A 27,026-nucleotide genomic window follows, 5' to 3' on the forward strand; every position below is an offset into this window, starting at 1 on the left:
GATAGAAGCCAAAATGGCCAGGATGAATGGCAGAGTCAGGAGGAGAACGGAGTCATGCTAATGGTGGCTTACAGAACTTAAGTAAATCCTTACTCCTGGTTGTATAATCAACCACACTGTTGATGAAGTATCCTAGATATACCCATTGGCAATTATTCCGGAAGCAGTGAAAAACATTAAAACCAGATGTCTAAAACTGACTGGGGATAAGATGAAGGCAGTGTCAGGAGAACATGAGAAAAAAAAGAGCTTGTAACCATTTTATGATGTCTTTTCGGCTGGGAGATAGTGACTGTTCTTATATCACCATTCTTATATCACTCTACAAACTCCACTTCGATATAGGGATTTTTCTGTCTCCAGGCTTGTTATTCTTGGATTTGACAATCAGGAAAGCGCAAAACTGGAAAAAGCTGGCATATACGCACTAATGTACAACCAAATTCATTTGGTTTTATTAATTATGTCAGAACCACCTCTAATAATACATCGAGAACAACTGATAATACTATTCACATATCTCTGTGTGAATCATTTAAAAATGATTTTTAATCATTTACCTTGAACTAAGTTTTTCCTATTTCTGTGTCTTTTAACATTCTCTCTTCTCTTGATTTTTCTTATGCATACAAAGCATGTTTTTTTTAAAGATAGTAAAAATATCATAAGGCATCAAAGATCTAAGACAGTAACTTGGCTTCACATTATTTATTTAGCTAATGCCTTTGGCTATGAAAAGTTGTGTAACTTCCATAGAGAATGCCTTGTTATAGAGGAAAGCACGATTTAATTTAAAGGCCTGAATATAGTGTTTCGTTTCTGTTATTTCATGTAATATGTGGGTTCTGTTTATAATTTTTTTAAGCGAGGTTGGAGTGAGAAACCACTTGGAAGGTGAATTAGTCTGTTCCATAACCAAATTTGCTTTTGAGTTTTGCTATTCTACAAACCTGACAAAAGACATATATATACCTTTATTGATCTAGGAATCATGGTCTCCTGGTCTCAGTTTGAATCGGCAAAATGAAAAGAACATTCAAATATGTATATCACAAGGATCATATTTCCCACCGATCTGCAAATACTTAACGTTGTATGGCACAATAGTAACCAGAATAAATAATCATTTCAGAACATGGACTACTAGTAATATCATAAGTCGGTTATTTTAAGGACAAATTTATTTTATAACATTTTTACATTGTTTTTACATTTTTTTCAAAAATTAGAATGCTGTTGGTTAATTATGATATAAAAGTTGCATATAATGAAACCAATTTCATCAGGGAATTTTTGGAAACTCCCAAAACTGGCATATTTTCAAAAACTTGCATTTTATAAGTTTTCGCATGAAATCATTTTTTTCTTTTTTTTATATTGTAACATTAAATAAAATATTTATTATATAGGACATGTTCATGCAATTGTGCCCAGTGTCACAGGAGTGGCATCCACTCATCTATTATCCTGAAGCTTCTGGTTATTCCTATGTTACTAAAACTAGCTATAGATACACTATAGATATAGTGTTCTACTTACAACCACAAATCAGACTTAAGTGGGGCAGTTGTTAAGTGAGTCATAACTGATTTTATAACCTTTTTTGCCATGGTTGTTAAGTGAATCATTGCAGTTGCTAGGTGTATCATATAGTCATTAAGCGAATCTGGCTTTCTCCATTGACTTTGCTTGTCAAAAGCTGGCTGGGGCAGCCACACAAATGGGTATCCCATGACTCCAGGACGTTGCAACCATCATAAATCAGGCCACTTTTCCAAGAGCCTGAATTTTGATCATGTGATGCTGCACCATAAGGGCAAGGACCAGTTGTAAGTCACTTTTTCAACATCATTGTAACTTTGAACCAGTGGTGGCATTCAAATTTTTTACTACTGTTCTGTGGGCTTCGTGGGTGTGGTTTGGCTTGGTGGGTGTCAGAACTGGCTGAATACCACCTCTGCTTTGAAACCACACTGAACGAATGGTTGTAAGTCAAGGACTATCTGTACTTATAGAAATAATAGAAATAATGGAGAATTGCACTCAATGTGAATGTTAAAATAACATTGAACTCTGTAAATGGAATGGAACATGCTGCAAGCTTATATTTTTGCAACAAAAGATGATTTTTGCAATAAGTGAGAGCGTGGAGTTTGATTTAGTAATAGTGCAATTCTACATGGAAATGATGTTGCTGGCATCTCTCAAGACAATTATGTGAAAGGTTGCAGCTTTACAGAACTTTCTTAACTCTCCAGGCCTGCCACTATGAACATAGCAGTATGGGAGAGACAGGAATGCTGTTTCCTCATTTTTTTTGCTCCCGGGGCTAGTTTGCTTTATTTTATAGATAGCTTTGCATTGAAACTGATTTAAGGAATTTATTAGTCTTAGTGGATAGCTGGCACATCTAGAGTCCAGGAAGGCTGGATTTACTTACTTCTGTGGCACCTCTTGATACTTGGAGGGTGATATCCCCCAATGTCAAAATAGTAACGTGTGCAAGAGGTGTGTGGACATACTTCCCTTCCAAAAATAAAGAACTGGGAGTACAGACAGATCCTCTGGCCTCAGGGCTATCTCCAAGGTACAGCTTTCATGCATTTGCAGTTACATATAGCTCTAATGACATATGTAATGTTCCAAAAGCAAACATTATGTTTCAATAATATTGATCGGTTGCCTCTCAGTCTGAAGGCCTCCTAGGGCAATATATAAAATTATAAATTGATAAGAAAAAAAGTATAATTCTGAAAGTTAAAACAGTATGCTAGACTCTAAAAAAGTGGTGAATAAGAAAAAAGCAGAGAAGTGTTTTAGTTGAAGAGCAACTCAAACTGTAATATAATCTATCTATCTATCTATCTATCTATCTATCTATCTATCTATCTATCTATCTATCTATCTATCTATCTATCCCTATCCATCTATCCATCTATCCATCTACCATCTTTTTTTCTCTCTCTCTCTCTCTCATATCAGGGCATTCTAGGACTTCTGCCTAGACTGTGGATTCAGGAGAAAATCTTAGGAAAAGTACAAACAACATCTGTATTGTTACCAAGAAAATTGCATGAACATGTTCACGAGATCATTAGATACTGAACTCCTCTTGAAAGGAAAATATTACATATATTTCTAACATAAAGTCAGGGATGTTCTTAAATCATTCTTCCCTTTGGCTGGTAGCCTCCAAGTATGTTACAACTATTACGTTGCCTAGGAATTCTGGGAGTTGTGGTCCAAAATATCTGGAGAGTATTCAGTTCTGGAAAGTTGCTTTAAGCAAATGCAAGCCAAACACTACAGCTTTGCCTTAGTGCAAATTTTCTTCTTTCAGTTTAAGCCATTTTCCAAACAATGTACATAAACCTGTGCTTTTTCTTCATTGAGGGACTTCTTTGTTTTCTTCATGTTCTTTTATCATTTTTAATCTTTTTTCCAGCATTGCTTTCCATTCATTTCTGAGTCTGTTTGGAAGAAAGGCAGTTGGTTAGCAAAGGCATTGCTTAGCTAGCAGGAGCCTTGCTTTGGCCAAGTCAATGGAGAATGTACTACTACTACTACCTTTCTATGTTAATTTCACATAACCAGGAAAGGGTTGCTGGACTAAACAGATTTTTAAAATTTCTCTTGAAACCTTTCTACTCCTACATTTTTCCAAGCAATTCTTGCTTCTCTCAGCTGGGTATAATTGCCTTAGATAGAATATAAGGGAGTTTGTTGTAGTGATTAAGACATTGGGCAAAAGCCTGGGAGACCGTGAATTCTAGTCCCACCTTAGGCACAAAGTCAATTTGGTGACCTCTTCAGCTAGTCACTCTCTTTCAGCCCTAGGAAGCAGGCAATAGCAAATTATTTCCAAAAATTTTTCAAGTAAGTTGCGGGAACTAGTCTAGGTAATTGCTAAGAGTCAAAAAGTGACTTAAAGGAGAAAGAAAAGAAAGAAGGAAGGAAGTCCAGATATTCCTTTCCATTGGAGAACACTGCTATGCCCCCCAAAGTCCTGCCATATTGCCATTTTGGGGAATAGGGCATTATCTTTTCTCGAAGTCAGAAATTGTTCTGGTCCCATTCTCACATATCTACTGCATATATTGTTTATGAGATTTACAAACAAATAAAATCAACCACAAATGGTCAACCAAGTACACGCTCACTTGGTCAATGCACTTCTCTGTAAACGGTCTTTCTCGGCTTTCGAATGTTGAGTTTGCTTCTCAATGGTCTTTTCCCAGAAGATCTTCAGCTCACCAGTCTCACAGGCAAGGACTTCATAGCGAAAATATTGACTGTTCATTTTCTGTAAAGGGGAAAGAAAAAAATTCCCCCACCCCAAATTAGAAATTAAAAAACTGCTCCATTCTTCCATGTCTCTGCTATGGCCTATTGTGCAAGGCACTCATAATTTCACAGAAACATATTAGCTTGTTTTTCATTCCTAAAGCTCCTAAGAATTGTGATATATAATTGTTCATTTAATAGAGGATGTGATTAAAAAAGCAAAACAAAACCGTCCATCTTTTGCTTCCATATAACTGTAAGCATAAGAAAGATGTGCCATCAACTTCTGCCATCATCCAATTACATTTTAATGCATTCTGAAAAGAAACTAGATTACATAATTACATCCATGTGATTTGGCCCTATTATAACTAGACTATAAGTTCATAGTAGACATTTAAATGTTCAAAGCCTATGATTCTGGAGAATATTCTCCTATTTTTGTACCCCAGAATGCATCAGATAAGAGAGGAAGAAAGAAACAGCAAGTTAGAAGCTTCCTTTTTTGTTTTTAAATGTTTAAAGGAGATTCTCGGTAATCCAAGTCATGGTTTCAAGAGGCAACTGGACTTTCTGGTTTTGAAGACGTTTCACCTCTTATCCTCATCCTCATCCTCATTTTGTTTTTAAATGAACAAAAATTCCTCATGGGAAATTAAATTCTCTTAATTCTCATGAGAAATTGATACTCCAGAACAACCACAGGTAAATTGACAATCACAAGTAAATCTTTTCTGGTCAAATTAATGGATTTAAAAAATGATGCTAGCATTTTAGGTCATCTTATTTTTAACCAGCCTTCCAAAACATTTACACTCCTGAAACTGCTGAATGGCAATATATTCAGCTAAATTTACTACAGAATTTGGATCAGATGCATTAGCAGTATCCAGAACTCCTAAGTTGTTGTTTTAATTGAAAAAAAACTTGTAATGATCTAAATCTTCAGAATTTTATAATAGTACACATGATAACGTATGATGATAGACATGGCAAGTTACAAGAAAACTAGAGCCTTCAAATAATCTGTTTTACAAGTCAATGGGGATAGTACATCAAAGAATGCTAAATATGTGTCTTTTGATCATAAAATGCATTTCATCAAATAGAGGATTCTTTGTTAAGAGTATTGCATTGTACTGATTATTTTGTCATCAGTCTTGTATGGCAGAGATATTACTGTGATGTGTGAACCCGATCAATGAACTGAAATGGTTTTGCTGAATTAGGGGATGAAGTTGGTTGAATGCCAACTTCATTAATAAAGGATGTCTTCAACGTAGGGAAGGACATTGGTAATCTACTAGTAGAGATGTCAGCTTGGAAGTTGGCCTTACATTTAATGACTTTTTACTTTCTCCAGACTATTCTTCAGTAATGTTTTAGGTCTTAAGGACAAACTACATGTATAACGTGAAGGTGGCATATCCCTTTACCTTGTAATTACTGATAAGAGTTAGGGTCTGAGTTAGGATTGTAGCATGTGACAAAGGAAAATTGAAACTTCCTATGTGTAAAAATTTATAAGAAGAAAAAATGATTGCCAATTGGAAGTTTATGAGTGTTTTTTAAATGTCTGCATATACCGTATTTGCTGGCGTATAAGACGACTTTTTGCCCTGAAAACATGCCTCCAATTGGGGGTCGTCGTCTTATATGCCGGGTCGTCTTATACGCCGGCAAATAGTAATTGGGAAGCACTGCGGCTGCCCCGCTGGCTGGTGCTTTGCGCACTTCGTGGAAGCGAAATCCCCGTGAAGCCGAGGAGCAGCCAGCCTTCTCCCAGCTCCCAAGGAAACGAGGCTCGCACTGCCCGAGCTCCGCTGAGGTATCCGGCTGGGGCTGTCAGGAGTTGTTACCACTGGCGTGGCTCCGCGCGGCTCCAGTCCGCGTTGCCTCGGGAAGGAAAGGCAAAACCAGGAGCCGCTGCTGCCATTGCAAAGCCGCCGCGGCTCTTCCTTTTTGCCTTTTCCCTTCCCGAGGCAACGCGGGACTGGAGCCGCGCGGAGCCGCGCGCCAGCGGTAACAACAACCCTGACAGCCCCAGCCGGATACCTCAGCGGAGCCCGGGCGGTGCGAGCCTCGCTTTCTTGGGAGCTGAGGAGAAGGCTGGCTGCTCCCTTTCGGACTTCACGGATCCGACGCTCCACGGTGCGGCGAGTGCCCTTTGAGTGCCTCAAAAAAAAAAGTGCAAAAGTGGAAGGCGTGCGGAAGAGGGGCGAGTATATTAACAAACTATATTTTGAGTGGAAATGTTGGGGGTCGCCTTATACGCCTCGGGTCGCCTTATACGCCAGCATATGTCTATTGATGTCGTAGATGCGTGCCTGAATGTCTGTAATGGTCAAAGTCAGGAAGGAAACAGCATCTGATTCTAATCCTAATTAGGAGTCTGCTATTTCTTAATAACTATAAAGATTAAAAACTACAGATGATGTCCTTGAGAAAATAAGACCCATGTAACAAACTACAATTGTGTTACAGTTGTCACAAATATTTTTGGATGATTAGTTCTTTAAAAAACCAGCAGCATACTTTTCTCGCTTACTTCTTAATATGTATGATCTAGCAAAACTATTTTTATGAAAAAAATATTGCTAGAATAATTAAAGCACAAGAGCTAATTTGATTACACTGTAGTTTGAAGGAGATAAAGAGGCCACTGGGGGACCACTGGTTATGAAAGTGAGATCTTAGGAGGTGGGTTGTTTTATTAGGAGATAATTCTTATTGAAGGCTCATTAGGGTTTGTTCTGAACGACAAAATGTATTGATTTTTCAGTTAATCTTTGCAGTATATCGATTCATTTCAAATTAAAGTGAAGAAGGTTAACTTTGCTCATGATTGCATAATTGTGTTCCTTTAAAAAGTATAATTTCCTTGGAAACGATAAGCCAATACATTGCCTACTTTTTAATGTTATTTCTTTGCCAATCACTTCTAGGCAAATACTGTTTTATATCAGGACAAAAGGACTGCATAGGAGTGCATATCAGCACCATCTCGTCTTCCCTCTGCCTGCTCCACTTTGGTTAATGGCACTGCAATCAAACCATTAATAAAATTGAGAAATTATCCTGAAGTTTGTTATAACAAAGCTTGTTTGCTGCACAATGGTTCTCAGTTTATTTGTGTATACATAGAACAGCTTTCCCCAAGATGAATTGGATTGCAGCTCTCATATTTTACAGTAAGCATGCAGTTGACACATGACACAATTGAATAGAGCAGCTAATGCTTTCAAAGTTAGGAGTGAAATTCAAACTTCTTTTGCTAAACAAAATTCAAAAGGCACTTTAGCGGAGATGCAGAGAAATGGGAACCTGATCAGAGAAGGTCAGTGGGCATGATCAGGGAACTAGAAATTAAGCCCACAGAAGAGTGATTCACAGAGCCTTCAATGCTAAAGAAAAGGCAGGTGGAAAGAAGGAGCACCTGTAGTAATCGGAGGATATAAAAGATATAAAGATATAAAAGAAAAGAAGTATTAGTAATTGTTCTTCGGACAGAGCTTTGGACAGACAACAGTGGATTTAAATTGGGCAAAGGTAGATTTTAATTCCATGTTAGACAAAAACTACCCTACTATAAAAGCAATTCAACCAACTACTCATCTAGAGATGAGGGTCTTGTTTTCCATGGATATGTTTAAGGTAGAAGAATTGAACACATGTTTGGTCTTTAATTTGGATTTCTGCAATGAGCAGGAGATCAATGCCTTAGATCAGGGGTGTCCGACCTTGGCCATGGCTTCCCCATGGCTGGCTGGGCAATTCTGAGAGGAGAAGTCCACAGGTCTTAAAAAGTTGCCAAGGTTGGTCACCCATGCCTTAGATCAGGGGTGGGCAAACTACGGCCCGCGGACTACATCCGGCGCGTTGGTCACTTGATTTTGCGGAGATTTTGCAGGTTTTTTATATGTATCGTATCTTGTGCTGACCCGGCCTGTCTGTCAAATTTTAAAAGTCAATGAGGCCCCCGAGCCAAAAAGTTTGCCCACCCCTGCCTTAGATGCTCCCTTCCTATTCAGCACTTGGGATTAAATTCAAAGAACTGAATGATAAAATCAGAATGATTTTGACGTCAACACTCTGCGCTGACCAGGAATCCGTTAAAGCACCTCCAACAGAGAGCTCTCCAGCCTCAGTTTCAATGCATCAAAAAAAAGGGGGGGTTTTTTCACAATCTCCCGTAGCAATTGGTACGATTCCTGTATTTTTTTTAAAGAATGCTATCTTGTATATAGTAAAATGATGTTATTTCCTAAGAAATATAGAGGTGAAATGATATTTCCTATTTTATCTGTAGCATCGGACTGAACAACCTTGCAAGGAAAATAAAATTATTCGCTTTTCAGTTGCTAGCTGCCTCCCAGATTGTGCCACCAATTGGGCACTGCTTGCTTCCTTTACCCTCACTGTCTTCTAAATTTCTTTTCCTAGAGCAAATATGAAGACTGATTTTTATACCATAGTTCAACCACCCATAGTCTCTGCATTCACCCAAAGATTTACTGTCCCTCTCAACCAGGGCAAGAAACACAAAGCTGAGAACCTCTAATCTTCATATAAATTCAATCATGGGTTGGAAATTCAAAGATCTTGTATGTCAAGTGCAGCAATAAACCCTTTGAAGTGGGCAGTTGTTTTCAAAGCAATTGCTTGAATGTGTGCCCTGCGGTGTTTTGGCTTTTTCTCTTTGAAAAACCAACCTTGTGCCATGTTGTAGGTTGCCTGTCGTGCTCTGTTCAGTTTTGAAAAATAAAATGGATTACAACAAGGCAAGCATTAGATGAAACATTGTAGTCCAAATCCCTCAGCTCCTCTGTGGTTGTAGACATTGGGTCTTTTATTGTGGGTTCCTCTTGCGCATTTTTTTTGACTGCTTATGTATTATCTTTAATCCTTGAAGTCTGAGGGAAGAATTGTTTTTGTATTAGTGACTTGCTTCCTGGGGTTGCTGCAAAACTCTGAAGCACTATTATTGGATTTCGCAGTGGTTAGTTAGCATGATGGAGCCGAAGGGCCCTTCAATACCTGCCCAGTTCTTGGTTCCCAAACTCTCAAAAGCAACGTGAAGACAATCTTCTACTGTCTGGAATACCTGAGGATAGAAAATGTCCTCTCCTGAGCTACTGCAGATTTTGCAGGAAAAGACCAACAACCAAAATACCCAACAGAAAAAAATATTGCCACTGGTAGTCTTACTTTTAATAATAATTTTATTAATGGTTACAATTAAAAAGAAAAAAAACTAATACAAACTAAAAAGAGAGTAAATACAAAAAATAAATGCAGAAAAAAAAAGAAAAATAGAAAATATAGTAAAGGGAAAAAAGAAATATATAAACAAATAACTTCCCCTTCCATCACAGTAAGTATAATCTGTTTTCATATCACTCTCTCTTAATATATAACAAATGATCTCATCTCATATTCTGTCTTTTATCTATGGACAAATCCATAAAAGCATTGTCATTGCAGTCCTGATATCAGCAAAAGTCAATTCAGAATTACCAGAGATAAAAACAAATTTATTGTAACCTTAACCAAATAACCCAACTTTTGATGATCTTGGCTTTGAATCGCTCCAAGCTTGATTTATTTTTATTTTTTTGTTTGCCCTTTTTCGTAAAAAATATTTTTATTTATTAGATTTGTGGGCCATCCATCTCATTAAGAGGTGACCCTGGAAATGCTTTAAAACCTTAACAAGTCTCTTTTGTAAATCCAATATAGGAAAGTTATCCAAGTCACTCTTTTGGTTTGTTATTTGTATGTTTCTTTTAGTCCTGAAGACACCAGCTGGTTTCAATTGTATATACAATATATCATTTTTTTTCACATCTAGTTATTGTCATTTTTTATGACAAGACATGCATCTATGTCATGCCCCTGATGGAGACTGACTCTGAGGGAGAGGAGGAACAGTGGACAGGGAATGGAAGTGTGGCTCTGGAGGTTGTGGAGCAGGCTGGGGAAGGGCAGAGGCCGGCTGAGCAGTCAGAGGAGGACCCAGGCCCATTCCCTATCCATCCTAGGGCATGCAGGGAGGAAAGGATAAGGGAGAGACATGGTCTCCTTGGGAGGAGAGGGCCTTGATCCTCTTCATGGGCTGCAGGTGTGACAACTGAATAAGAGTTTGGACCTGCGTACTGGCAAACGCTGGAAACAAATCGTGTAAATATCTCTAGTTTATAGTTCCTCTCTGAGTGTGTGTTATCTGTGGACATCCTCCAGCCCTTATCTTGCCTAGTTTGTGTTGCTTTTTTTCCTTCTTCGTGTAACTGTGTGGGGAGGTTTTTTGTCTTCCGTCAACGATATTCGGAGCTTGGAAGAAAACTGAAGGAATAAAAGGGGCTTCACCTGTTTTCTGTGACTGTGTTTGTTTTGTATCCCACCCTGGGTCATCATAATCTATCATTTTTAAATGCATGTTCAAATTAATTTCAGTCTTGTGCAGTAGAACTTGTTCCCCTTTCACAACATTAGATAAATTGGGTCTATCAGAAACTAAACATGTTTGGACATGTTTCTTAAGGACAGCACAGAAATGTAACAAATAACTTTGGGCTGCTATAACTCACTTATGTAACAGATCATAGTTTAACTCTTAGTGCAGTATGCAGATGACTATAATCACACATATAAGCCATTACAGGTTTGTCATTTGTTAATCTTGTAATTATACATTAGAGTTGTACAGACTCTGCCACTGTCGTTATCTTGTGACAGTTTCTTTGCCACTGTCACTTTCTTGTGATAGTTGTTAAATGCAATTGTTTAGTAACATGATTGTTAAATGAATCTGGCTTCCCCATTGACTTTGCTTGTAAGATCACAAAAGGGATCACATGATCTCAGGACACTGCAACCATCATAAATATGAGTCAGTTGCCAAGTGGCCAAATTTTGATCACATGACCATGGGGATGCTGCAATGATTATAAGTGTGAAAAACAGTCATAAGTCACTTTTTCACTACGGTTGTAACTTTGAATGGTCACTGAATGAACTGTTGTAAATTGAGGATTACCCGTATATGTTTCCGTCTTAAGAAGTAAAAGAGAATAATGGCTTGGAAGCTGCAAATACCCTACTAGCTCCACATAACCCACCCATTTTTGAGTCACCAAAAGCATGGTGGATCCAAAAATGGATCCAAAAAGTTGCTGCTGTTTTTGGATTTGGGACTGGAAAAATGGACACCTTTTAATTAAGGTATCAATTTCACCCCTTAAACAGATCATGGCCCTGCATACTTTTGTAATGCAATCCTGTATTTCTATATAACTGCCCTATCTCAATTATTCCCAATTTGTATTTGGAGACCATAATATACTGTAGATGTCTAATCTCACCACCAGCATGCTACCAATCTTTTTTGGTGCACTAAAACAAACAGATAAATAAGTAAATGGTCCAAATCTTGTGAGATTGTTAATTGTTTGCAAAATACCAATTTCTCATTCAATATCTCATGAGACTTCAGAATAAGTCTCTAGCCCACGGGTATCAAACTCGCTGTGTCATGTTGCCATCACTTGATGTTTCGCGATGTTTTTCCCATTCGCGAAGCTGGGGTGGGCATGGCCTGTGCGTGATTCATCCAGCCCTTGGGTCACCAGTTTGACACCCCTGCTCTAACTTCTTGTGAGGTTTGATGATTTCAAAATAATTTGACCTTTTTTTAAAAAAATGGAATTTTGAGATGTTAGAGAACAGGATTCCCTTGTATAGTGTGCTGCCTACAGGCATTGTAGTATTACCAATCCTTTGCTTGGGCCAAGTTCCACAAAGACCTTTACTGACAATAGATTGATTTACCCAAAGAAAAGGATTGGGAACTGCTTTACATGACAAGGGTAAGGAGGGGAACAAGTTCAAAAACAGAGAATGTAGCTTTAAGTAGAAGTTACTCCTTGCTTACTTAAATGCCGGATTTTTAAATCTTTGAAGATGAGCAAATAGTAATGTTCTGAAAACTATGCAAACTGTTTCAGGCAAGTCTTTCTGTAAATCTCTGGGGTTATTCCTGGCCTGTTACTGCTGCAGAAGTTCTAACTGAATGAGATCTAATTTAAGCCTGGGGTGACCTGCTTGCCAAAAGACAACAATGAGAAACCTGCTCCCTGGCAATAATTTCTGACACTGGACTAGTTGTAAACAGGCTGAGCAGATGCATCGGCTGCCAGATGAAAGAAACAACCGGATAGAGTTCAGAAAACACTTTTACTATATGAGATACCACAGGAAACCTTATTTTTAGATTTAATCATATTAAATTGCAATGATTATTTTTGGATTGAATTTGCAAAGATAGGGCTCACAGAGATTGGGCAACCCAAGAGGCAAATGAAATTTGGAAACAGTACTAATGTTGTAATGTGGAAAGCAAGATAGATCAAATGTATTTCAGTATCTACAAAATAGAGGAAAAGATGAAAAAATAGGAGCTTCTGTCTGGCATTTACAGCCATGTCCAGAAAATAAGGATTATGGCAGGATAGTTTTCAATTTCCCAGAAGCAGTTGATTTAGGTAATTTTCCCAGTAATCATGTATAGCATTTTCTAGAGTCACCCAGAAAATATTAATATGGAACTTATAAGTCTGATGGAGTGTTGGAATGAATATTTCTAATCCTCATAATTTATGCATAAAATACCTAACTTTCCTCTGGCCCAAATGGTTAACCAGGAAAGGCAACTGGCTTTCTGACTGGGTTCGGATGCTGGGTTTAACATGTCTGCTTATGCTTGCTTAACTATCATTATTTGTGGTAATATAACCTATTGATCATTTTATCATTTTCTGTAAGGCCTTTGTATAACTAGCAGTAAGTCTAGGAAGATGTGGGCATTCTTGGTGGGGGTAGGAGTATCTTTGCTCAGAGTGCCTCATTCTGTTTTGATTCTGCCAGTTTAGAAGGAATAGGAAAATGGGTGAAAGTTCAAGGTACAAGAATACACAGTTGTGCTTTCTCATGGGACTTTCCAAACTTTCCCATGAGACTTTCCGTGGCTGTATGATCTCACCCTAGCAAGGTAACATCTGGGACTTTCCAAGATTGTGTGTTCTCATGCTGGTGAAGTAATCTCCTGTTGAGGTCATTGTTTTCTGAATATGCATACTGTATTTTTGCTTGTGTTTTTCTCAATAAATACTGCTACCTGAGTTCTCTCAGGGTTGGCATTTTCTCAGAGACAGTCCCCGTGTCTCATTTCAAATGTCAAACCACCATAAATGGTGACCCCGACGTGATAGCTTGAAGGCTATACGTTTCCCGCATCCTATACTCATCGTCGCGGACGCCGACTGGGCCCTCATCTTCTTCGCTGGACGAAGATAGATTCTTTTCGTGAGTATGGGGGAGATCTCTCAAGGCTCAGAAAGAGCACATCAGGGAATTGAGAGGGATCATTGGGAATAGTTTTGGGTTTGGAATTGGCAGTAGGGGTTGTGCTGTAGGAAAGAAAGAAATTGAGGATTTACTACAGTATGTTTGGAAAAATATTAAGTCATATCCGGAGGGAGGTAGTATTAAAGTAGAGTCCTGGAAAAAGATAGGGAAATTTTTGCACGAGGAACCCCGTGCCCTTCTTCAATTTTGTTAACCTGGAGAGTGATTATGGATGCATTAGCTACTTATGAACAACCGCTCCTATCACCCCCGAAGAAGGTTTGCCGCTTTACCATGCGGTACGTTTGTTGCCGCCGACGGCACCTCCAGATAAATCTGGGGAACTGTCCGGCGCTAGAAATACTTTGTCAGAGGATAAGAGTTTACCTTAAGGGTTCAGGTGGATGCAGTTACTGCAGCTATTCAAGAAGCAAAGAATAGAGGGGAACTATCAGGAGATGATTTGGTGGAGTTTGGAGTAGAAGTTCAACTTAATCCAGTAGAAATTGTCATGGATGCTGCATTAAATCCGCGGCGGGAGTGGAAGCCTTTACAGCTCAGAATTTTGAGGGAAGTTAAGCAAGCAGCAAAAGAATATGGTGTTAGAACGCCATATACTCAGGCATTGTTAGAAGCAGTTGGTTATGGAAATAAAATGATTCCGGCTGACTGGAAAGCTCTGTTGAATATGATTTTAACTCCAGCTCAATATTTGGTGTTAGATCAGAAATGGAGACAGCTGGCAGTCCAGAGGGGAACAGCAAATGTTACCCCAGATCAGCTTTATGGAGCTGGTAATTTTACAACAGTGGAACAACAGAGAGATGGTATGCCTGATGAGGGGTTCGTTCTTCTCCCACAAATAATTTTTCAAGCCATAGGGTCTCTCCCTGACGGCGAAGGTGGTGAGAAGACCTTTACTAACATCAAACAAGGGAACAATGAACCCTATGAAAATTTCATTAGCAGACTGAAATTGGCTATTGAAAGACAAATTGATAATCAATTCGCCCAGAAAGAGTTGCTTTTTAAGTTAGCAGTAGAACAAGCTAACACAGATTGCAAAAGATTTTAAATCCACTGGTAGCAAGTGGGGAGCGAGAAATCGGATTTGATTAATGCATGTAGAAAGGTAGGAAGTCAGTCTTTTAACATGGAAACTTTAGCTCTGGCTTTACAAACAGGACATGCTCAAAAGGGGAATTGTTTCAATTGTGGGAAGCCTGGACATTTTAAAGCGCAATGTCGGGCTCCTGGAGGGGGTCAAAGTCAGCAGTATAAGAGATCAATGGGACAGGGTGTTCGTCCTAAATCAGTGTGCCCAAAATGTAAGAAAGGATACCATTGGGCAAATCAGTGCAGACTTCATTCGGAGGGAAAAAACTAGGAAGCAGGGATCAGGGCATTCTCCCTACTCTAAAGAGTGAAGTAATGTCCGAAGGGTTGGAACCACCAGAGAGAGGTACAGCTACTAAAGGTTCAGCAGGAATTGATCTTCCATTAGCCGAGGATTTAGAATTGGGGTTTCCGCATGTAGTTTGTTTGGGGTCAACGGATTTCTATGGTCCGTTGCCTCCGGCTTCTGTGGGTCTTCTTCTTCCTAGATCATCGGCTCATAGGCGTCAATTGTTTGTGGTTCCTGGGGTTATTGATTCGGATTATGAGGGTCAGATCAAAATTCAGGTTCACTCACCTGTCCCTCAATCTTTGAAAAAGGGGATTGTTTTGCACAGCTTATAGTTTTGCCATCTATGTCTTTGGGAGAGTCAGATGGAATTCGCCAGGGTGGATTTGGATTTACAGATAGGTTTAAGGAGTCTAGTGTGTTTTCTATTATGCAAGGTATTAGGCAAAATGACAAACCAAAATTAACTCTTTTGGTTGAAGGCAGAAAGTTTACTGGAGTGCTGGACACTGGAGCAGATGTCTCTGTGATCAGTGAAAGTGAGTGGCCTAGGGAGTGGCCGACAGATCCTACACCGTCTGTTCGAGGAGTCGGAGGACTTCAAGACGCACGGGTTAGTAGGAAGATTCTTAGAGTTAAAACACAGCAGGGAGGGGCCATTTGTCCAACCGATTGTTCTGCGCCTTCACGTTAACTTGTGGGGCAGAGATTTGATGCAACAGTTTGATACAAGGGTTGTCATTCATGATGACTGAACACCCACCTGTGGAGTTATTAAAATTACAACTACTCCAACAGGAGCCAGTGTGGATAGACCAATGGCCTTTGACTAGTGAGAAATTAGTTCATTTACATGAATTGGTTCAACAACAATTAGAAAAAGGACATATAGTGCCTACCACTAGTCCTTATAATTCTCCAGTTTTTGTTATCAAAAAGAAATCTGGAAAATACAGATTTTTACATGATCTGAGGAGCATAAATTCTATATTAAAGCCAATGGGTCCACTTCAGTGTGGAACGCCTAATCCTAATTTAATACCTGATGGATGGAATATAAGAGTGTTAGATTTGCAAGATGCTTTCTTCTCCATTCCTTTGCACCCTGAAGATGTAGATTTGTTTGCTTTTACTATTTTGAGTATAAATCAGGGGCAGCCCGCTGCGATCACGCATGGACTGTCCTTCCGCAGGGAATGTTAAATAGTCCTACAATGTGTCAAATGTTTGTGGATTGGGCTTTACAACCTTTTCGGAGTAAATTCCCGGATTGGAAGGTTTATCATTATATGGATGATATTTTGATAGCTGCTAATATTTCTGATGATGCCATGAATTCTGCTGTCATTCTTTTAACTGCTATACTAAAGGAGAAAGGCCTAATAGTTAGTCCTGAAAAATTGCAAAAAGAATATCCTTTTGCCTATTTAGGTCATAAATTATTCCTGAGTCACATTACACCCCTGAAATTGGAATTTGTTCTTCCTAATCCTTTAACCTTAGTGGGTTTACAACAATTTTTGGGTCATATAAATTGGATCAGGCCGTATTTGGGTTTAACTACTCTTCAATTAAGTCCTTTGTTTCAAGCTTTGGCTAGTGCTAAACAAGCATCTGACATAATAACCTTAAATGAAGAACAAAAAGGATTTTGTCATTGATTGAACAAGTTTTAAGCCATAGATGGACAGATAGATGTTTGTTAGATTGTCCATTATCAGTGATTTTAATCTCAGAACGAAGGGCTACTGCATTGATAGTTCAGGTAAAAGAAAAACTGCTTTAAGGATTTTGGAATGGATTCATTTGTCTCATACACCATCGAAATCCATAAATTGTATCACAGAACAGCTTGCTGATATTTTTAATCGTGCTCTGCCAGCGCTGCAAGGCTATTGCTGGTATGGAACCAGTAACATGTTATGTTCCTTTTGCTTTAGCTACCTGGGAACAGATGATTTGCAATAGTGAGTTTTTGCAGGTTTTGGTACATTCCTGGCCAGGGAAGTTTTCTTGTCATCCTCCAGCCGATCCTAGGCTATCTTTGTATAAATCAGTCAGAATTAATTTAGCAAGTCTTTTTGTAACTCAGCCTATATCAGATGCTCCTACAGTTTTTACTGATGGAGGGAAAGTTTTTGGTGCTTGTGTTTGGAAAGATAAATCTGGAATTTGGCATACAAAAGTGACTTCAGAGCAGAAGTCTGCCCAGCAGGCAGAACTTGCTGCTGTAGTTTTGGCTTTTCAAAATTTTCACAATCAGGATTTTAATTTAATAGTGGATTCATTGTATGTGTATAATTTGTTACCCTTTGTAGCAGGTTCTTATTTGTCTCCTGGAATATCACCTGATATTTTAAGATTGCTTTTGCTTTTACAAGGATGTTTGGAGCAGCGTGTGAATGTGTGTTTTGTTGCTCATATTCGTAGTCATAGTAATTTGCCTGGAATTTTATTACAAGGTAATGCCAAAGCTGACAGTGCTGTAACTTCAGTCCTCACTGTCCAGCCATGGGATAGTCATAGTTATTTTCATCAAACGCTAAAGCATTGGCACAGCAATTTAAACTTACTACTGCAGAAGCTGCTGCCATAATTCAACAATGTCCAACTTGTTCAAAGCAGGGCACGAATATCCCTATGGGAGTTAACCCCAGAGGGTTGAAACCTTCAATGATTTGGCAAATGGATGTTACTCAATATCCACCATTTGCGCCCTGGAAATATATACATGTGACTGTGGATACTTACTCAGGATTTTTAATGGCTACCCTCAAAGAGGTGAGATGGTTAAACATGTCATCAATCATTGCATTAAGACTTTTTCAGTTGCTGGAACACCTAAAACTTTAAAAACTGATAATGGTGCGGCTTATCGGAGCACCGGTTTTGATCAGTTTTGCAAACAATGGTCTGTGGAACATAAATTTGGCATTCCATACAATTCTACTGGGCAGGCTATTGTAGAACGTCATAATTCCACGCCAAGACCATGTTGACTAAATTAAATAAAAAAGGAGGAAGCTCCTGGGGCTTCCGCGATTCAAGATCAATTAAATCTAGCTTTATATACTTTAAATTTTTTAAATTTGTCTGGTAACCCCCTAGCGCGGCCAGCAGGCATTTTTCTTCTCCTTCTACAGATGCGGTGAGACCTCGGGTGTTGGTGCGGTTCCTTCCGGATCCGGCATGGGTTCCTGCTGAGCTGATAACGTGGGGACGTGGTTATGCAGCAGTTGAACATCTTGGTCAAATTCGTTGGGTTCCTGGTCGGTGTGTTCGGCCTGATCATTCGCAGGCACCTGTGAAGGAAGTTTCGGAGGAGCAGGATGGCGCATCTGTGGTTCCTGATCCTGTTGATTCTGCCTAATCTGTCCTGGGCTGCTCGGGTGCGGAGAGAGCAGCGACAGCATGTTCAGCGTGCCGGAGATTTGGGCGATGATTTGTGGACCGATAATAATTACATTAAAGATTTGCGCACAACTGCCAAAACTTGAACATCACCAATTGTTGGTTGTGTATGCACCTTCCTGGGAGAGTGGGAGAAGGACTGACTCTACATGGAGTTCCATTTAATCGGTCTACTTTGCAGACCGGAAAGCATAACATTTCATATGCCATGAACTTCACGGTCAAGGTGAAGACTGCACTGCAGTCTCCAGCACATTTATGTTTCCAAAACATTACAAACTCACAATTCTTGGGGAATCATAGTGTCTGCAATTACACTATTAAGTGGACAAATGGTTCAGAGAACAACATAACTTGGGTAAATGGGAAAATGAGTCTGATGCATTTGGCCAGTATCAATATCTAGACATGAAACAGCTGATGCAAGCGGCAAGTCAACAAGGTTATGTACAGCTGGAAGGGTTTTGGTTTTTATGTGGACTGTGGGCATATCAACAAATCCCTGCAAATTGGTCAGGGACATGTACTTTGGGGTTTGTCATTCCGGTTATCTATAAGTTAGATACATTACCTCCTGAGGTTCGGATCCTAAATCGTCGGGAATTGGATTCGGTCTAACCATGGGAGGTAATCTGTGGACACAAATTTCTCGAGGTCTTATCCCGCCTTTGGGAATTGCTATGAACTATAGAGATATTCATATTTTAAATAATTTTACTGTTGCTATGTTTAATGATACTATAAAGAATATTAAGATGATTAATGTAGAAATGTCTGAAATTGCACAGTTACTTTGCAAAATCGATATGCTTTAGATATTATGTTAGCTGCTCAAGGAGGAGTTTGTGCTTTAATTCATTCACATTGTTGTGTTTTTATACATAATTATGAGCCAAACATTACAAAAACTGTTCAGGACATGGAAGATCGTATTGCTCAGCATCAATCTGGAGCTGATGGGTTTAATGCATCATTCTGGGACAGTCTGTGGTCCTGGCTTCCTGATGGATCATGGTTTCGCTCCTTATTGCAAGGGGTTGTTATTATTATTGCTATATGTATCTTATTATGTTGTTTTATTCAATGTATTCTAATCTATTACAAATGTGTACCTCAGTCTTCCGGCGTGAGGGATCAGGTCATGAGGGAACTGTGTACTATGCCACTAAAACACCCCCTATCTTTGAATAAATAAAAAAGGAGGGAATGTGGTAATATAACCTATTGATCATTTTATCATTTTCTGTAAGGCCTTTGTATAACTAGCAGTAAGTCTAGGAAGATGTGGGCATTCTTGGTGGGGGTAGGAGTATCTTTGCTCAGAGTGCCTCATTCTGTTTTGATTCTGCCAGTTTAGAAGGAATAGGAAAATGGGTGAAAGTTCAAGGTACAAGATACACAGTTGTGCTTCTCATGGGACTTTCCAAACTTTCCCATGAGACTTTCCGTGGCTGTATGATCTCACCCTAGCAAGGTAACATCTGGGACTTTCCAAGATTGTGTGTTCTCATGCTGGTGAAGTAATCTCCTGTTGAGGTCATTGTTTTCTGAATATGCATACTGTATTTTTGCTTGTGTTTTTTCTCAATAAATACTGCTACCTGAGTTCTCTCAGGGTTGGCATTTTCTCAGAGACAGTCCCCGTGTCTCATTTCAAATGTCAAACCACCATATTATTGATCCAATGAGAATTGCCTGAGTTCACTCAATGCTAAACCAAACACTCCACTGCCTGATTTACTTACAATATATGAATCTAAGATTTTATGATGATGAACCTTAGTCTTCTTCAATGTCGTTCTCTCTAAAAATTTTGGATTTCAGCTTCCACTGTTGATTATTAATATGGTAAAAGAATATGCCACAATGGAATTATGGGGACTGAAGTTCAGCACATTTAGAGATCAATAGTCAGAGAAGAAAAGAACGGAGGGAACATATCTTTATATAAGTCACCCCGGGGTTAAAATTTTTGTGAAATTTTAAAAAACCCATGTTGGAAAATAAAATTTTATAAAAAAAAATTTTTGTGCCCCCCCCCCAAAAAAAAAAAAAAAAGAAAAAAGAAAAGTATCCAATTTTGAAAGTCATCCCTGAAATGGAAAGCTATATTTTTAGAACATATGAGCTTCTTTCTAGCTTCAGGTTAATGTTTCATTTTTTGTACTATAAAGCCAAAAGAACATTGGGGTTTTCAGATGGAGACAATGGCAAATGCCAGGCCACTCCTACCTGTAGAATCTGAAGCTGATATAGGTATAGCCATGTTTTAGCGTAGCCATTTCTTATTCTTATTCTTTGCTTTTCCTAGGCATTCTGTTTAGGGGTTTAACAATGCTTCAGGCTCGCCACAGTCTGGTAGCAGGAAAGGGGGTTTGTAGAGATAAGGGGGGATGTTGTAGTCGAAATAACATTCTTTCCCATGGGAACTAAGGGTGTGACTGCAGGTGGTTGGAAATGGGGCGTGCATAAGCGCACCAATGTGCCTACCGTCCCTGTCCTATTGTTTCTCTTATTCTTTTATTTTTCTTATATGTACCCATATCATGTATTCACAACTATGTATACACTTATACTTATTATCTTGTAAACAATTGGCAAATCAAATAAATAAATAAATAAATAAATAATGGAGTTTGGAGGCACCAGCTTGGATGGACTGAGAGCTGATTGGGGAATGTGACTTTGGGGAGGAGTTTTGAAAGTTTGCTTTTTTACTGGGTGTAAATCCGTGGTGCGGACAGAGCCGGATTTACACCAGGATCTTGCCAATTTGATATATTCCTAATAAAATGATCTTTGAAGGAAAGGCCTGCATTGGACTTCTCGTTAATGGGGAGGTATTACTTGGAAGCTTGATATTACCATTTCCATTTGACTGGAAGCCAACCACTAATCATCTTCACTTTTGTTGACCTTACAACCCAAATAACTTGTTGGAAGTGCTACAAGCCACTTACCAGTGGATCAACAGGAGAATTAAAAAAAAATACCCAATCAAATGTCACCCTTTGACATGATAAAAATCTGCCCAATTCCATTCCTGACAATAACATAATAACATAAAGTGCTAATATGCCCATCTATGTTTCTTGGAATTGTATGTGTGTGTGTGTTTCTGCTCTCTGTCTCTCTCCATCCATCCAGCTACTATGCGATGAAGCTTCTCAGCTGACATTTCTCTGTTGTACTTAAAAGGCCCTGTTGTTGCAGCAGATCCTGTTTCCAAATCAGGACACAAGACCACGAAGGGTAGGAGAATACAGGTTTATTTGCGCAAAAGGTTCAGAGCATTAGCATGGCAAATTCTGAACCCCTGGCTATTCCTGAGGGGTTACTTTTATGCAGCTCCTAGTCTCAGTGTACTACAAAAGGGGGAAGTAAGTCTAATTAGCCATTTTGCACAATTCAGCATATAAATACTTATCTTACATCAGGAAGAGTGCAGGATTGCATGAGGTGAGTCGGAAAGCCTCTGCGTCTGTGCAAAGTGCATGTTTGGCGCGCATGTGCACAAAGTGTGTGTGCACATGCAAAGCGCGGCCACCAAGCCCCACCCACCAAACCAGTGGTAAACTTTTTTGAAATGCACCACTGGGCAGGGTCAGTCAGAGGTGGCATTTGCTGGTTCTCTGAACTATTCAAAATTTCCAATACCGGTTCTCCAGAACTGGTCAGAACCTGCTGAACACCACCTCTGGTTTATCTGGAAGTTAAAAGCTGGATTAGATTTTTTTTTTTTTTACTTCTCCCTTATACTTTGGCTAGGCACTCATTTTATTGGGGTGCTGGTTGCTTTTTCAGTGGCAAATGGGTAATCTGTTTACACATCAAAACTGTCATGGAATGCTATCAGAAAGGCTGAATTAAGACACGAGGAGCCTTGGTTTGAATTTTGCCTGTGCTGTAAAGACAATCCAAGGCTGAAACAAAGAAGTAAGTTTTTCCTTCCCTCCCAGTTATCTGACCAGATGGACAAATCTTAAACCAGGAGTGTCCAACCTTGGAAATTTTAAGACCTGTGAACTTCAACTCCCAGAATTCCCCAGTCAGCCATGCTTAGACACCCCATTTTAGACCGTTACTAGTAATGGGCCAGTGCCCTGCATTACATGTAAAGGCAACATATTTGTATGTGGGCCTGAGTAGGCACATCCAGCTTTATCCTCCCACATGTTTGCATTGCTCCTGCATCCCAATTCAGGCAGTCCTTCCTTAGCGATCACAGTTGGGGCTGGCAACTCCATGCTAAGCATGCTTAGCAAGTGTAGTTGATAAGGGGAAAATCATGTGACTGTGACACGTTTATCATCTCAATTCCCATTTGGTCATTAAACAAGTTTTTAATTTGTAAATGACCACAACTTGTGATTTACTTCTACATTCTCCATTAACTCTTTTGTCACAAGTTGGTTGGGAAGTACATGGAGCACAATTATGTGACTGTAGGACACAGTGTCAGTAATGTGAGGATTGGTTGCAGAGTTGTTTTTTTACATCATTGTAATTTCAAATGGTCACTAAATGAGACAATCAATAAGCAAAGACTATCTGTGTATGCTATCACAATTGAATTGATCTGCCTATTCTGAACTCACATTGGCTGGTTGACACTGTGCGCTAAACCTTAAAGTATTCTCTATAAAGCACAATGACTGGATTTGCCAATTTCCTAATGTCAAGCCAAGCAAAACATATCAGAATTTACTGAAATGGGTGAATCTATTTACCAAATACAATCTTCATTCTTAAACTTGCTGTTTTCCTCTGAGTTTATTAATGTCTTAAAGACACTTGCCAAATGGCTAAAGAAAAAGAAACTTGGAAACATCTTTAGTTCAATCACAAAGATACAGTCCCCATTGGAGTTGGATTTTCTGCATAAGCAGGGAAGGGAGAATGTTTTCAAATCACCTCTATCCAATCTGGTAATGGATCTTCTTTCCTTTTTAGAATTACATATTAATTTTACTGAAGATACTTACATTGACTATTGTTCTTTTCCAACTATCTTTTTACCATTAGAAAAAATTTATACAGCTTCACCAATTCAAAACAGTGACACTTGCACATTTTTTCATTGCATTGTCTGTTTGATTGATGAGCAGCAATCTTTATAATGACAAGATGAAGCACATGATCATTTACAAAATCAGGATTCTGTTCCAATCTACACAAGGACTACTTGCTTATCAACACTTTAAAGGTATTCTGTTAGAAAGAAGTTTGTACTGTCATTTTCGTGAAATATATTCTTTAAATGTAAATGTAATCTTTAAATGTAACCTTCCTATGTATAGCTTCATGATTCCATTGGCATAGTAATTTTTTTATAAGCATGACAACATTTTCTGTGATGCTACAACAGTGTCTCATTTTGAGCCAATATCAACATTAAGTAATACAAGAAGCATTGAGATGACTGGTGTATATTTGTGTATGTGTTTAAGTATTTAGATATAATAAGCATGGAAGGCTCAAGGACAAATATATCACCAAGCATTTGACTTTCACTAAAGTTTAAAGAAGAAAAAAGAGTTCCAATATAAAAGTCTCTAAAACATTTCGATTTAACTAGCATTGTTCATTTGATGTCTAGATAGATAAAGATTTCCAAAACCATGAATTAATTAATCAACTAATAAGGATAACTTTATTCTGCCCCCAATATCAATGTGAGATATGTACTGTGATGTTGGCTGTTAACTGACATTTATCTGATACATGGTTGATTTTCTTAAATGAGCTCCCCAATTATTGGAAGGCACTTCAATGGAGAAATAGAAGTGCTAATTAATTATGTAAAGTCATTTCGGTTACAGTTCTCTGTAAAATGTAACTTTTTAGGAATTCAAAGAAAATCTTATTTCAGCGAAGATATGGAAATCAGAAATACACTTATGTTCTAGCTGAGATGTGTGTGGCTGCAAATTACTTATTCTTTTTTCTGTAAGTTTAAGATTATGTATATAACTTTCCCATCTCACATTTTAATGTTATAACAATTTTGTCAGATACATTAGGCTAAGAGATATGCTTCCTTTAATTTTTCTAAATACCAAATTGATGCATATTTTTTGTTGTATTTATGCTTTCATATATTAAACTTTGAAGAGTTTAAGCTATTTTAGTAGCATATTTATTTTAAATTAAACATATAATAATATGTAAAATTAATCATCACAAGAAGGATTTCTGCAGTTAGAAGACAATGCATGTGCTCTGTGTAGTTATAGTATGATCATAAACTGCAATAATAAGTAATATAGTACTTAGGCTGTAAACTAATACAAACAATTTTCACAAACACATGAACTTTGAAATATTAATTAGCTGTAATAACAAGTTTGGCATGCCATTTTTTCACAAAGTTTATTACCAGAAGCCTCTGTTCCTATAGAAGACTATAAATTTTTACTGATTTCAAGACAAAAAGAAAAGACTTACAATAAACAAACACACACTTCAATTTAAAAGAAGTTAATACTAACTACAAGAAGCCTGGATTATTTAAGAAACTTGTTATCTGAAATCTGTTTGGGAGCAAGCCTAACTGAGCCTAAATTTTAAAAAAAACACCATAGTTCATTTGTGCTTCATAGTTCGTTTATTCACTAAGATAAAACCAAGTTCTAATGAAATGCATGAAACTTTGTTCTGATTCATCCATCTATATCTGTCTTCCTAATATAACGACCAACATTCTGAAATAATGAGTGATTCCAGGTTCACAGTAGGTGCATCTCTGTAACAAGCCATAAATTATTGGTTTGCATGTTTATGGCCATTTTCTATGTCCAACCTCCAGGCTAATCACACCACCAGCTGCAAATGAATGAGTAATACATATGATGTACACAAATCGCTGCTCATTCTTTGTTTAAAGAAAATATGATTGGAATGACCTGTAATTGTTGATAGACAATTACAATTAAACAATACTGTAACTTCGAGTGTTCACAAATCTTTGATTCAAGGTCCCATCTATATCCAAATCAGAAACTGTGTTAAGAAATAAAGTGAAAAACTCCATGTATGTTAATACTGTATTTCACTTAAGAATGTGGCTCAATGTATATTACCCAGAAGCATTTGGAGGTATATTGTCCATTGGATGTGGTAAAGGACATAGTCTTAAAATATCTCCTCTGCATCAACAGTGCTAAGTATTTCAGAATGGTGTTAAGCTGAGAATTTCTCCCTGGCTTTTCCTTATGTTCTTAAATTTATTTACAAGATTTGAACCAATGATTTTACTCTAATGTGGCCAGTAGCATCTTACCTTTGGTTGCCATGTATTAAAGCCACATGTGATTCATAGGGCAATCAAAAATGTCTTACTTACTTTTTAGATGGATTCTGTGTCACCCCAACCGATGACAACTATTATAAAAATGGACCTTGCTTCAGTCCAAGAGGTGTGAGAACAACAGTGAAATGCATATCGTACCTCTGTACTTTTTATTTGAAGTCAGGGTGGGGGAGGACAACATAAATCCTTCATCGCAGGAAGGCTATTTTAGAATAACTAGGAGACCAACTCATTTCCTGAACATTGCAGCCCCCTGCCTGAGATAACCAGGAAACACAGCCTTCTTGAATAATGCTATCCCTCCTACATTATCTGATTCCACAGGGAGAAGAGGGTGTCCATTGCAAAGTCAGGAAATCAAAAGGACACTTTGAACAATGCTCCTTCTCTTAAGTTGCTCCTCCTCTTAAGTATCAAAGGAAAGAAGGAAGGAAGGATATATCAATACATTCAAAATGAATTTTAACATCTCTTTCTCTCTCTCTTTTGTTTTTCTTTCCTATCCTAACCTCCAGTATTCCTTGATAGCCTCCCATTCAAGTTTGTGCCAGACCGACATGAGATTAACCAAGATCCATAAGGAGGCTTATATACAAGGATTAAATTTGTCTTCTGCTTATGCATGGTGAATATATTATTTATAAGCCACTTTGAGAGCTTTATAAATAAGAGGCAGAAATGCCCAATCATAGAGGAAAGTAAATATAATACATTTATAATATCCATAGAGTGTTTTGGAAAATCAGGGATGTTTATTTTTAATCTGGCATTTTAATAAACCACATTGGAAATAGACCTATTTGCTCCATTTTGTTACCGAAGTTAGCTTAACCTTAAAAGATCTATGGAAGCCATATATCTATTTATTTTAGAAATATATACAACTGCTCAATTTTAGAATGGATGATGAAAACACACGATTTTTAGGATTATTCTGCATTGTCTTATATTATAGTATTTATTGTTCTATCATCAAACATCACCAAAACTTACAACTTTCTCTCTTTTTTTATTTCTCAGGTCACTGACAAATGAAGACTATTGGTCTCAGGTCAAATTCCCCATGCCACTGGCAAAATCGAAACCTACAAAACCTGAGGCTGTATTTCATCGATTTACTTTAACCCTCTAAACTGGTTTATCATTAATTGAATTATGAAACAATCTGCTTCTTAAGAACTGCCTGGGATGAAATCTAAGGAAGTGCCAATT

The 27,026-nt window shown here is 38.2% G+C and overlaps 1 protein-coding gene across 2 annotated transcripts; it reads right to left on the reverse strand.

The window, feature by feature from the left end:
• Nucleotides 1–428: 428 nt before the first annotated feature.
• LOC148132489 (protein FAM240B-like) lies at nucleotides 429–25,972 on the reverse strand. Of its 2 annotated transcripts, none has more exons than XM_087957944.1 (3): nucleotides 25,848–25,972; nucleotides 4,161–4,303; nucleotides 429–3,470 (listed from the first exon to the last, which is right to left on the reverse strand). In XM_087957944.1, the coding sequence occupies exons 2-3, from the start codon at nucleotides 4,298–4,300 to the stop codon at nucleotides 3,386–3,388; spliced, it is 225 nt and encodes a 74-aa protein (XP_087814070.1). In that variant the 5' UTR covers nucleotides 4,301–4,303; nucleotides 25,848–25,972; the 3' UTR covers nucleotides 429–3,385. The 2 variants fall into 2 exon arrangements, with proteins under 2 accessions (XP_087814070.1, XP_087814071.1); XM_087957945.1 differs by lacking the exon at nucleotides 25,848–25,972 and adding an exon at nucleotides 20,735–20,818.
• Nucleotides 25,973–27,026: the final 1,054 nt, after the last annotated feature.

This window comes from Notechis scutatus, chromosome 2 (genome assembly GCF_049901735.1).
Source record: "Notechis scutatus isolate UNSWTSFEM ecotype Mainland chromosome 2, rNotScu1.2, whole genome shotgun sequence".
In the NCBI taxonomy this organism is placed as follows: domain Eukaryota; kingdom Metazoa; phylum Chordata; class Lepidosauria; order Squamata; family Elapidae; genus Notechis; species Notechis scutatus.

Coding starts and splice junctions, on each gene's coding strand:
- LOC148132489 (XM_087957944.1), bottom strand. CDS start 4,300: ATGAACAGTCAATATTTTCGCTATGAAGTCCTTGCCTGTGAGACTGGT. Junction 3,471..4,160: donor CAGAGAAGTGCATTGACCAA/GTGAGCGTGTAC, acceptor TCTTCCAAACAG/ACTCAGAAATGAATGGAAAG.